Below are 10,388 nucleotides of genomic sequence, written 5' to 3'. Positions count from 1 at the left end.
AAAAATAACTCTGAGACCATGCGTTTTTAATTCTAAAACAATCGATCAAATAATGAGTGACCGTTTCCGTTGCTTCATAATATTAAATATTATTTATGTATAATTAGCAAATTAAATTATTAGTTTATTAGCACTAAGTATTTGGAAAAAAAAACTTTCCATTTTATGAATTTTCCAACACATGGAAGACTTTCCTTTTCTTTTTCTTTAAGGAGAAGAAAGAAAGAAAGAAAGATAGAAAACGCAACCTACAAAGTTGGCGCTACTCTCCTGGAGTGAAGAGTAATGCGGAAACGTATTGCGTCGAAAGCAACGACAACGTGATCATCTTCCCATCATTGCTTCATTCATCTCCAACGGCATTCATCAATTTTCTGACGTCATCTTTTCCTTCTCTTCAGTATTTCCTTCCAAACTCAAACCTCTCTTTACTCGTCACTTCTCTCTTTAATAACTTCCACTCTTCCACTTTGGACCAAAAGTCAACAAGTCAACCATTTCCACTGAAAAATCTTCTCCTCCTTCTTCGTTTTGCTTCACAGTAAGCTTAGGTACTCAGTTTCTCTAATCTCACTATTCCTCCATAATCATGCACCTTGCAACTGTTGATGATATTCTCCTCCAACCGCTTTTCACGCGTTATGTATCTGCTTCGTTGAACCTAATTCTGTTAATTGCGCTGCTTCTGTCATGGATATGGGAGAAAGTTCATGCGAATGTGAACCATAGAGAAAACAATGAAAGAATTCGATTACGTAGTGGTGGATTCTTGTACTTCAAACAAGGTCCACTTTTTAGCTTAGCTATTTGTGTGTTCAACCTTGTGCTGTGCTTGCTAACCTACTTTTACTTGTATAAAAATGATGGTGGTACTGGTTCCTCAAACGAAGTTATTGTTGCAATTTCTGATTTTGCTCTTAGATCACTTGCTTGGGCTGTTGTTTGTGGTTATTTGCAATTTGGAAGCTCCGGTTCTTGGGGACATTTCCCCTCAAGTTTCTTGAGGATTTGTTGCTGGGTATATGCTGTTGTTTCCTTTTGTTGCATTATAATAGACTTTATAATCTATGAAAAGCAAGCTTTCTTGCCGATTATGTATCTTGTTTCCGATATAAGTGCTTTTATTAGTGCTTTATTTCTGTGTTATTTGGGGTTTCCCCGAAACCATGTTGTTAAGAATGCCCCTCTTGAAGAAGCCCTTTTGAATGATGAATCTTTGGTGAGGAACGGTTGTAATCGCAATGAAACCAGAGGAGATGGAAATTCATTGAGCTATTACAATGCTGGATTCTTTAGTTTTCTTACATTCTCTTGGTTGAGTCCATTGATATCTCTAGGCAATAACAAGGCTTTAGATATCGAGGATCTTCCTGTTCTTCATATCAATGATAGTGCCTATGGGGCTTTTCCAAATCTTAGGGACAAGCTTGAGTCACAATGTGGTGATGATGGGAAAGTAACCACTTTTAAGTTGGTTAAGGCAATGTTCTTGTCAACATGGCAGCTGATCTTACTGTCAGCCTTATTTGCATTCGTGTACACTTGTGCTTCTTATGTTGGTCCTTATTTGATTGATTTCCTTGTTCAATACCTCAATGGGGAGCAAATGTTTGAAAACGAAGGCTATGTTTTGGTATTGGCATTTGCTGTTGGTAAGTTTGTGGAGTGCCTCTCGCAGAGACATTGGATGTTCAGGTTCCAGCAGATTGGGGTTAGGATACAATCAATGTTGGTGGGGACGATCTATGCTAAAGGTTTGAAGCTTTCGTGTAAATCGAAGGATGCTCATAGTAGCGGAGAAATCGTGAACTTGTTGACTGTTGATGCTTCAAGGGTTGGTGAATTTTGTTGGTACATGCATGATCCATGGGTGGCTGTTTTGCAAGTTGCTTTGGCCTTGTTGATTCTGTATCGGAGTGTTGGGCTTGCTTCGATTGCTGCTTTTGTTGCCACCGTAATTGTGATGTTGCTAAACATGCCAGTGGCATCATTGCAAGAAAAATACCAAAATAAGTTAATGGAGTTCAAAGACAAACGAATGAAGTCAACGTCTGAGATCTTAAAGAATATGAGGATTCTGAAACTGCAAGCTTGGGAGATGAAGTTCTTAGAGAAGATCATTCAGCTTAGGAAGGCTGAGGAGATATGGCTAAAGAAATTTGTCATTGGTTCAGTGATTATTAGATTTCTCTTCTTTAATGCCCCAACTTTTGTTGCTGTGGTTACTTTTGGTACATGTGTTCTTATGGGCATACCACTTGAATCAGGGAAGATCTTATCTGCACTCGCAACTTTCCGAATTCTTCAAATTCCCATATATAGCCTCCCTGACACAATTTCAATGATAGCACAAACTAAGGTCTCACTTGATAGGATCACATCATTTCTTTGTCTAGATGACTTGCAAGCCAATGCAGTAGAGAAACTTCCGCATGGTAGTTCTGATTTAGCAGTTGAAGTTATAGATGGAAATTTCTCATGGGATTCCTCTTCCTCTAGTACTACTCTGGCGAACCTAAATCTCAAAGTTTTTCATGGCATGAGGGTTGCTGTTTGTGGCACTGTTGGATCTGGAAAGTCAAGTTTACTTTCTTGTGTGATTGGTGAAGTCCCAAAGCTATCTGGGACCATTAAAGTGTGTGGAACAAAGGCTTATGTTTCTCAGTCGCCATGGATACAAAGTGGTAAGATAGAAGATAACATACTATTTGGCAAAGAGATGGACAGGGAAAAGTATGAGAAGGTACTAGAAGCATGTTCCTTAACAAAAGACCTAGAGGTTCTATCATTTGGTGACCAGACTATTGTTGGTGAGAAAGGAATCAATTTGAGTGGTGGACAGAAGCAAAGATTACAAATAGCTCGCGCTCTTTACCAAGATGCTGATATATACCTGTTTGATGACCCTTTCAGTGCTGTGGATGCTCATACAGGATCTCATCTTTTTAAGGTCTTATTTTTCTATACTTTGAATTCTTTTGCTTTTAGTGCAATTATTTCTAATCCCCGTATAAATTCTGTCATTGTTGCTTGCATTGTTGATCAAGTAGAAATTTCTGAAATATTGATCATATGTTTATTGTTAATTAAGTACAAATTTTTGAAATATTGATAATATGTTTGCACAAACGTTATCTGATTTTAAATTACTGCTTTATTGCTTTAGGAGTGTATACTCGGCCTTTTACAAACAAAAACTGTGATATACATTACTCATCAGATAGAGTTCTTACCTGATGCTGATCTAATATTGGTGAGTTATTATTATTATTATTTTCTTTTACAGGTTCTCATGTTCATGAATTCACATTTAATTTACTTCTCTCTGACTTTTTGTCTGTCTTGCTTATAATTTATTTAGGTCATGAAAGATGGAAGGATAACTCAGTCTGGAAAATACAATGACATTCTCAAGTCAGGCACTGATTTTATGGAACTCGTAGGGGCACATCAGGAAGCTTTGTCTTCAATTAAATCTTTAGAGAGAAGGACTTCAAGTAAATCTTTAGAGAGAAGGCTTTCGAGTAAATCTTTTGAGAGAAGTCCCACGTCTAAGACATTAGGTCTCACCGTGGAGGATAGTGATTCACTAAGTTCTTTTGGAGAGCAAGACTTGGAAAACATTGATGATCAAAATGGTAAACCAGACGAAATAGTTGATAAAAAAGGCCAACTTGTTCAAGACGAAGAACGAGAAAAGGGTAGAGTTGAGTTTAAAGTCTACTGGAAATACATGACAACAGCATATGGAGGTGTTCTTGTACCCTTCATATTACTTTCACAAATACTTACTGTAGCTTTGAATGTTGCGAGTAATTACTGGATGACTTTGGCAACTCCAGTTTCTGCAACTGCAGAAGCTGCTGTTGGAAGTGTTACGCTTATGGCTGTCTATGCTGCTTTAGCAATTGGAAGTTCCATTGGCAACCTTGTCAGATCAATGCTTACTGTGATATCTGGATATGTGACTGCAACCATACTCTTCAATAAATTGCATATGTGCCTTTTTCGAGCACCAATGTCATTTTTTGATGCCACCCCAAGTGGGCGAATCCTTAATAGAGTATGTTCTAATAATTGATAATGCTTTGCTTGCTATTTTTGAGGAGACAAGTTCTTTGCTATATCAGAGTTTTGTTGATTACCTTACCTTTTTGATGTATCTCTTCTTTTTAATTCTTGAATAGAATTGTTTGTCTAAACTTTAGTTCTGATTTTTGTTGTAGGCTTCAACAGACCAAAGTGCAATAGATATTAACATTCCAAATATATTATGGGCAGTTACCTTCAATCTGGCTTTCGTCTTGGGAAGTATTGCAGTGATGTCTCAAGCTGCATGGCAAGTGTTTATTGTATTTATTCCGGTGGTCGCAGCATGCATTTGGTACCAGGTAGTTTTCTAAATTAGCTCAAAACGAACCTGATGTTTATTTTTATTCTTATTCCTCCTCCATGTTTTTCTGAAGTACGTTTACATCATGAATCAAATGTTTAAAAGTGCATTGAATTTTATTGCTTGTTCTCGAAAGTTCTTAGACGTAGAAAAAGAAAAATGCATATGAATCTTACTGATGATATTGTACAAAACATAGCAGTATGTATGGTAAAAATATAAGTTGATATTGTGCAGCAATACTATTCAGCATCGGCACGGGAATTGGCACGGTTAGTTGGTATATGCCAAGCTCCAGTAATACAACATTTTTCTGAAACCATTTCTGGATCAACAACCATAAGAGCTTTTGAGCAAGAATCAAGATTCGGTGACATAAACATGAAATTGACGGATAGATATTCCCTACCAAAGATGTTTTCTGCTATAGCAATGGAATGGTTGTGTTTCAGATTGGATATTTTATCCTCCATCACATTTGCGTTCTGTTTGATTTTCTTGGTATCTTTTCCAAATGCAATTACTCCTGGTGAGTTGTTCAAAATTCAAATTACATACATACAACAATCCTTGTGACACTTTGGAAGGAAACCTCATTTTACTAATTCACCTTTATCTTTTGTCAAGGCATTGCGGGGTTGGCTGTGACGTATGGGCTCAATTTAAATTCACAAGTGGTTAATATAGTTTGGTTTCTTTGCCAATTGGAGAACAAAATTATATCTGTAGAAAGAATTTTTCAATACACCTCCATCCCAAGTGAACCTCCTCTTGTCATAGAAGACAACCAACCTGATCCTTCATGGCCACCATTCGGGGAGGTTCATATCCAAGATCTACAGGTACCCACAAAGAGTTACTCACTTGTTTTGTTTCAAAGCGACTGCAACTACTCATCATGAATCATCTCTCTTAAAAGTTTTAAAATTTTTTGTAGAAGCATATGAATGAGTTTATATCTTAACAACATGTGCTCTTACACATGTCCCTTATGGCTTGATGCACTGGCAATGTACAGTTCCTCCTATTTTGTGATGAAATTCGACCTTTTTTTATCTATAAAAATCAGTTTAATAAGGATGGGTATTTAGATTACTTGGCTGTAGAGAACTAGGATCATGTTCTTGACTGTTTCTCTCAAAAACTTAAGCTATTATTGCGGGGTCACATGGATGACTTTTTGTGTTGACTATACTGTTATTTGGTTCATGACTTTTATGTGGTAGAGTGAGATCATTAATTAGACTTTGTGTGATTTAGGTCAGGTATGCTCCTCACTTACCACTTGTATTACGTGGACTTACTTGCACTTTCGCTGCTGGAGCAAAAAATGGCATTGTGGGAAGAACTGGAAGCGGGAAAACAACTCTAGTGCAAACACTTTTCCGGCTTGTTGAGCCAGTTGCTGGAAAAATATTGATTGATAGCATCAATATATCTTCAATTGGAATTCATGATTTAAGATCCAAATTAAGCATTATTCCACAGGATCCAACAATGTTTGAAGGGACTATAAGGAACAACTTAGATCCACTGGAAGAATACACAGATGAACAAATTTGGGAGGTAATATGGTTTGCCTTTGACACTTTGAAGAACTGATCTTTTTATTAACATACTAATATGCTTCGGAAAATATTTTAGGCTTTAGATATGTGCCAACTTGGAGATGAAGTAAGGAAGAAAGAAGAGAAGCTGGACTCCATAGGTTTGACTTCTCAAAACCTAAAAGATGCATAAGATCTTACAAGTCAAATTGTTATGTATATTTATAGCAAGAATATATTATAATCCTTTTTGTTGTTAATATTTGTCACGGTATATGCACATTGATTAAGAAGCACATTATCAATATTTGACTATAAATTTGTTTACTTAATAACTAGTTTATGGTGTAAATGCTTTGTTGTTTATTGTGCTTAACATTGTGTGAAGGGTACATTTGGAAAATGCTTAATAGATGTGACATTGAAATATGAGAACAATGGATATATTGAACTAAGTTACAGATATTGTGAATCAAAATAATTATTATATTATATTATATTGCATAACATTATGAATTCTATAGTTACCGAGAATGGCGAAAATTGGAGTATGGGTCAAAGACAGTTGGTCTGCCTTGGCCGCATCTTACTAAAGAAAAGCAAGATCCTAGTGCTTGACGAGGCTACGGCATCAGTTGATACAGCCACAGATAATATTATTCAGCAAACAGTTAAGCAGAATTTTTCAGGCTGCACAATAATTACAATTGCTCATAGAATAACTTCAATCCTTGACAGTGACATGGTTCTGTTTCTTAACCAAGGCAAGAATCACTTACCTTCTCTTTCGTTGCCTTTCTCTTTTTTGTTTGCCATACTTTTTCTCTTGCCGGGAACATGAGTTATGTTAATATTGATCCTTCAGGACTTATTGAGGAATATGATTCACCAAAAAAGTTGCTTAAGAACAAATCTTCAGCTCTTGCTCAACTAGTTGAAGAATACACTCGAAGGTCAAACTCTGGTTTGAAAGTTGAGACACCAGTGAATTGAACCTTGTGTGGAACCAAATGTCCCGTGGCCTATATTTTAGTGATCTTCACATATTTCATTGTTGTTGAGACTTGTATAGGAATGGATCAATGGAACTTATCTTATGTTATGGAATGAATGCTTATGGCTGTAGTAGAAACGTAGAATGAGTAAAAATTCTATTTTATGTATTGTTAATTAAAAATAAATTTATAGTAGTGACATATGTTAAACCATATACACGTTTATCACATATGTATGGTGAATGAAAAATTGAACTAAGATCATAACAAAGCTAAGTAAAATGACTATCGGTTCCAACTCTTGATCACAAAAATTCTGACTGAGTTTATGAAAATCCTTAATACAATACAATACCCATAACAAACACAATATAAGACATTACATATATCCTTCTATACTTCTTGAGTCACCACTCTAATATTGCTATGAAGATCATCAGTGATACATTACAATATTACATGCTTTGCGCACCAAAACATCCACATATTCTAATACCCTCTGTACTATACAAACCTATCAAAACCAAACTTGTTAGTATAAAAACCAACATTGTGGGGGGTCGAAGTTCACAATTGAAACCAAACTCCTGTTCATATAATTGGTTTACATGTCCTGGTTTTATTGATTACACAGTATATTAATGTATCAAACATCTTAGTGAAATGACATATTAAGTTAGGATCAAATTTTCATGTACCTCAATGTGAGAGTTCTACAATGTTGTTCTGTCATTAAAACTGCTTGATTCTTACGATAACTACCTTAAAAGGTAATATTTATTTAGTGTGATCCATCATTCAAATAACAAGAAAGCACCAGATTTCCTCATCCTTAGACAATAGCAGGTGAAATTTTGGCATAAAAACTATACAAATTCAAGCATTTTCAAGCACCTACAAATTCATGCATTTTACCATAAGTACATGGTTCTACAATCATCTTTCTTTGTTTATTCTTTCATAAACATCTTGAAATGTACAGTAGCAAGATATAAAGATTGTCTTCTTTCTATTCTATACATGGAAATTTCTCTCTTGAGAATGCAGGGGAAAAATAACCCCTCTCCTCATTCTCATGACAATATACATCTATACCATACTATATAATTTATATTTATACAACTAGAGATTCAAACTACTATGAAACACAGAGATCGAAACAAAACCTTAGGTTATTTGATCTGAATTCCAAGCGGGAAGATCAATATTCATTCTTTCTACAGGAGCACGCTCATTCGTTTCACGAAGTTGAGCCAGCCGATTCTGCATGCTTCTGAATGAAGGAACATCAATTATATGAGATACACTATCATGGTACAATGGATCTTCATAAAAATTGACAAGAGCCTCAGCTGCATTATCCCTTAGTTCCTCAAAATCATCATGCAACAAGTCAATGAAGATTGGAACCACCCCAGCATCGGAAAGTGCAATTCTATTCACCCTATCATAGCTCATCTGAGAAAATGCACCAGAAACATTCTCCTTTACGTCATTGCTTCCACTCCCCAAAAGCTCAACAAGTACCGGAATCACGCCTGAATCGCGCACCACTGGTATTGAGTGGTTGTAAGTTGATAGATCCCACACCACATTAGCAGCTGCAGCCTTCGCCTCATTATCACCATCTCTCATGATCCTTACTAAGTGCCCAACAATTTCGATGGCGTTAGCCTCATCAACAGCCAACACGCAAAATGCATCCTCCGCGATGTCCTTACCAGAAGGATCGCCCCCTTCAAGAAGCTCGGAATAAAGGGGGATAGCCCCAGCTTGAGCAATTGACCTAATGCAATCAACATGAGCAGAGATCACACCAAGAGTATTCCCAGCCACAAGCTTCGTGGTGTGATCTCCGCTGCAAAATAGCTCCACAACTGGGAGTATTGCACCCAATTCAACAACAGCCCGCCTACCTATGTTGCACAAACACAGACAATTATTTAATACAACACAATACGATGCGTAAATACAACAATCTAATGATAGCATCAATCACAAATTTAGCAAGTATTTGATGCAGACACATAATGAAGTATTTGTAATTTGTGCAATCATAGTCGCCTACCTTCTCTTGTAACTCCAAACATTCCAATTGCTTGACATGCCCTCTCTCTGGAGACCATACTACCAACACCAACAGCCTCCACAACATAGTGAAGAGCATCAAGCCTAACTATTTCCCTCCTAACATTGCGCCGCAGCGCCAACAAACTCAGAATCTCCAGCAAATACCTTCGAATTCCCCGATCCTCGCAAGAACTCAACTTATCTACAATGATACCTAACCCACCAGCAGTAGCAACAACAGCCCTACTTGTGTTACAAAAACCAACCACAACCAACAAGCATTTCACAAGAACTTTCAGAAACATCCCATCAGAATGAGGCAACAAATTCAGAAGCAATTGCGCAGCACCGTTTGCACCCATTTGAGTTACCAACTCGTCACTCCTGCAAGCTATGCACTTCAAGCAATAAGCTGAAGCCATTTGAAGAGAGAAATTGGCAGAATCAATTGAACGGTTATTGTGGCCAAGGATCTCCATAAGAAAGGGTATGGTGCGAGCCAATACATGTTCAGGGGCGTGTTTGGAGTAACGAGCAAGCATGGACATGGCTTTGATTCTCTTGGACTTGGTCCCTGTGGCTATTGCATTCTGAAACTTTCTCAGTTCATTTTCCCAATCAATGTCACCACTTTCACTTTCATACATTTTTCTTCTCTCTCTTGTTTTTTTCCCCAAATGACTTGGAACTTCAAGCCCAAATTAATTGTGGGACTAATAGAAAAAGTACCGATGAAATAACACAATCAAAACCTTCATAGAGTTCTAAAGATAGAGAAGGGCCTGAATTGAAGAGCAATGAATTGAATTTAGGTATCATACCTCTGGAAAATCGAAATTGCGATGAAAATAATGGTTGGTGCTAACGAAACCCAACTGAAGCAACGCTTCAGGAAAAGAAGAGGTTCGGTGAGCCATTCTCGGACTCTCAGCAGTGTTTAAAGGGAAAACTCACGTGCAGTTTCCGTCGAGTTGTTTGCTGTGAATCTTGATTTGACATGTTGGGACCAAAATTTTATGGACTAAATTTTTAAAGTGATTTTTGTGATTGATGTTGTACATTAAAATAGTTGTTAAGATTTTAATTGTATTAGTTATATTTGGGTATGTCTAAAACGAGCTTAACCATTATTTGTTTATTGAATGAGCCACACTTATATAGGTCATTAGATTTTATTAGATGAAAATCAAAGGCTAATATAAAACAAGAGCATTGTTGGACTCTAATAAATATAGAATATCCTAGTATATAAATAAATGTTTTAAATGACAATACTTTAATACACAATACTTTAAACGGCAACAAAATCTTTTATTCTTTAATAATTAAATATAAAATATATAAATATTTTTTATTTATTAAAATTAATTATTGCAAAAAAAT

General features: G+C 36.4%; 2 protein-coding genes across 3 annotated transcripts; one reads left to right on the top strand and one right to left on the bottom strand.

The window, feature by feature from the left end:
* Nucleotides 1–239: 239 nt before the first annotated feature.
* Nucleotides 240–6,951, top strand: LOC107463694 (ABC transporter C family member 3). The gene is made up of 10 exons (XM_016082574.3): nucleotides 240–2,950; nucleotides 3,167–3,253; nucleotides 3,362–4,063; nucleotides 4,227–4,391; nucleotides 4,631–4,922; nucleotides 5,021–5,235; nucleotides 5,654–5,959; nucleotides 6,038–6,101; nucleotides 6,465–6,704; nucleotides 6,806–6,951. Exons 1-10 carry the CDS (start codon nucleotides 590–592, stop codon nucleotides 6,931–6,933), a joined length of 4,560 nt encoding a protein of 1,519 aa, XP_015938060.1. The 5' UTR covers nucleotides 240–589; the 3' UTR covers nucleotides 6,934–6,951.
* LOC107463780 (protein spotted leaf 11) lies at nucleotides 6,923–10,043 on the bottom strand. Of its 2 annotated transcripts, none has more exons than XM_052251411.1 (3): nucleotides 9,004–10,043; nucleotides 8,102–8,851; nucleotides 6,923–7,060 (listed from the first exon to the last, which is right to left on the bottom strand). In XM_052251411.1, exons 1-2 carry the CDS (start codon nucleotides 9,650–9,652, stop codon nucleotides 8,103–8,105), a joined length of 1,398 nt encoding a protein of 465 aa, XP_052107371.1. In that variant the 5' UTR covers nucleotides 9,653–10,043; the 3' UTR covers nucleotides 6,923–7,060; nucleotide 8,102. The 2 variants fall into 2 exon arrangements, with proteins under 2 accessions (XP_052107371.1, XP_015938173.1); XM_016082687.3 differs by lacking the exon at nucleotides 6,923–7,060 and having other exon boundaries at nucleotides 7,847–8,851; nucleotides 9,004–9,718; nucleotides 9,827–10,043.
* Between the last annotated feature and the right edge of the window lie 345 nt (nucleotides 10,044–10,388).

The sequence above is a fragment of the Arachis duranensis genome, chromosome 1 (genome assembly GCF_000817695.3).
Source record: "Arachis duranensis cultivar V14167 chromosome 1, aradu.V14167.gnm2.J7QH, whole genome shotgun sequence".
Lineage (NCBI taxonomy): Eukaryota > Viridiplantae > Streptophyta > Magnoliopsida > Fabales > Fabaceae > Arachis > Arachis duranensis.
The sequence above is the reverse complement of the archived record's forward strand: the minus strand, read 5'-3'. Positions and strand labels throughout refer to the sequence as shown.

Excerpts from the sequence above, each read along its gene's own strand:
- LOC107463780 (XM_052251411.1), bottom strand. The coding sequence starts at position 9,652 with ATGTATGAAAGTGAAAGTGGTGACATTGATTGGGAAAATGAACTGAGA. Across the intron at positions 8,852-9,003 it reads GTTTGGAGTTACAAGAGAAG|GTAGGCGGGCTGTTGTTGAA; the intron begins GTAGGCGACTAT and ends TGTGCAACATAG.
- LOC107463694 (XM_016082574.3), top strand. The coding sequence starts at position 590 with ATGCACCTTGCAACTGTTGATGATATTCTCCTCCAACCGCTTTTCACG. Across the intron at positions 4,392-4,630 it reads CAGCATGCATTTGGTACCAG|CAATACTATTCAGCATCGGC; the intron begins GTAGTTTTCTAA and ends GATATTGTGCAG. Across the intron at positions 6,705-6,805 it reads GGTTCTGTTTCTTAACCAAG|GACTTATTGAGGAATATGAT; the intron begins GCAAGAATCACT and ends TTGATCCTTCAG.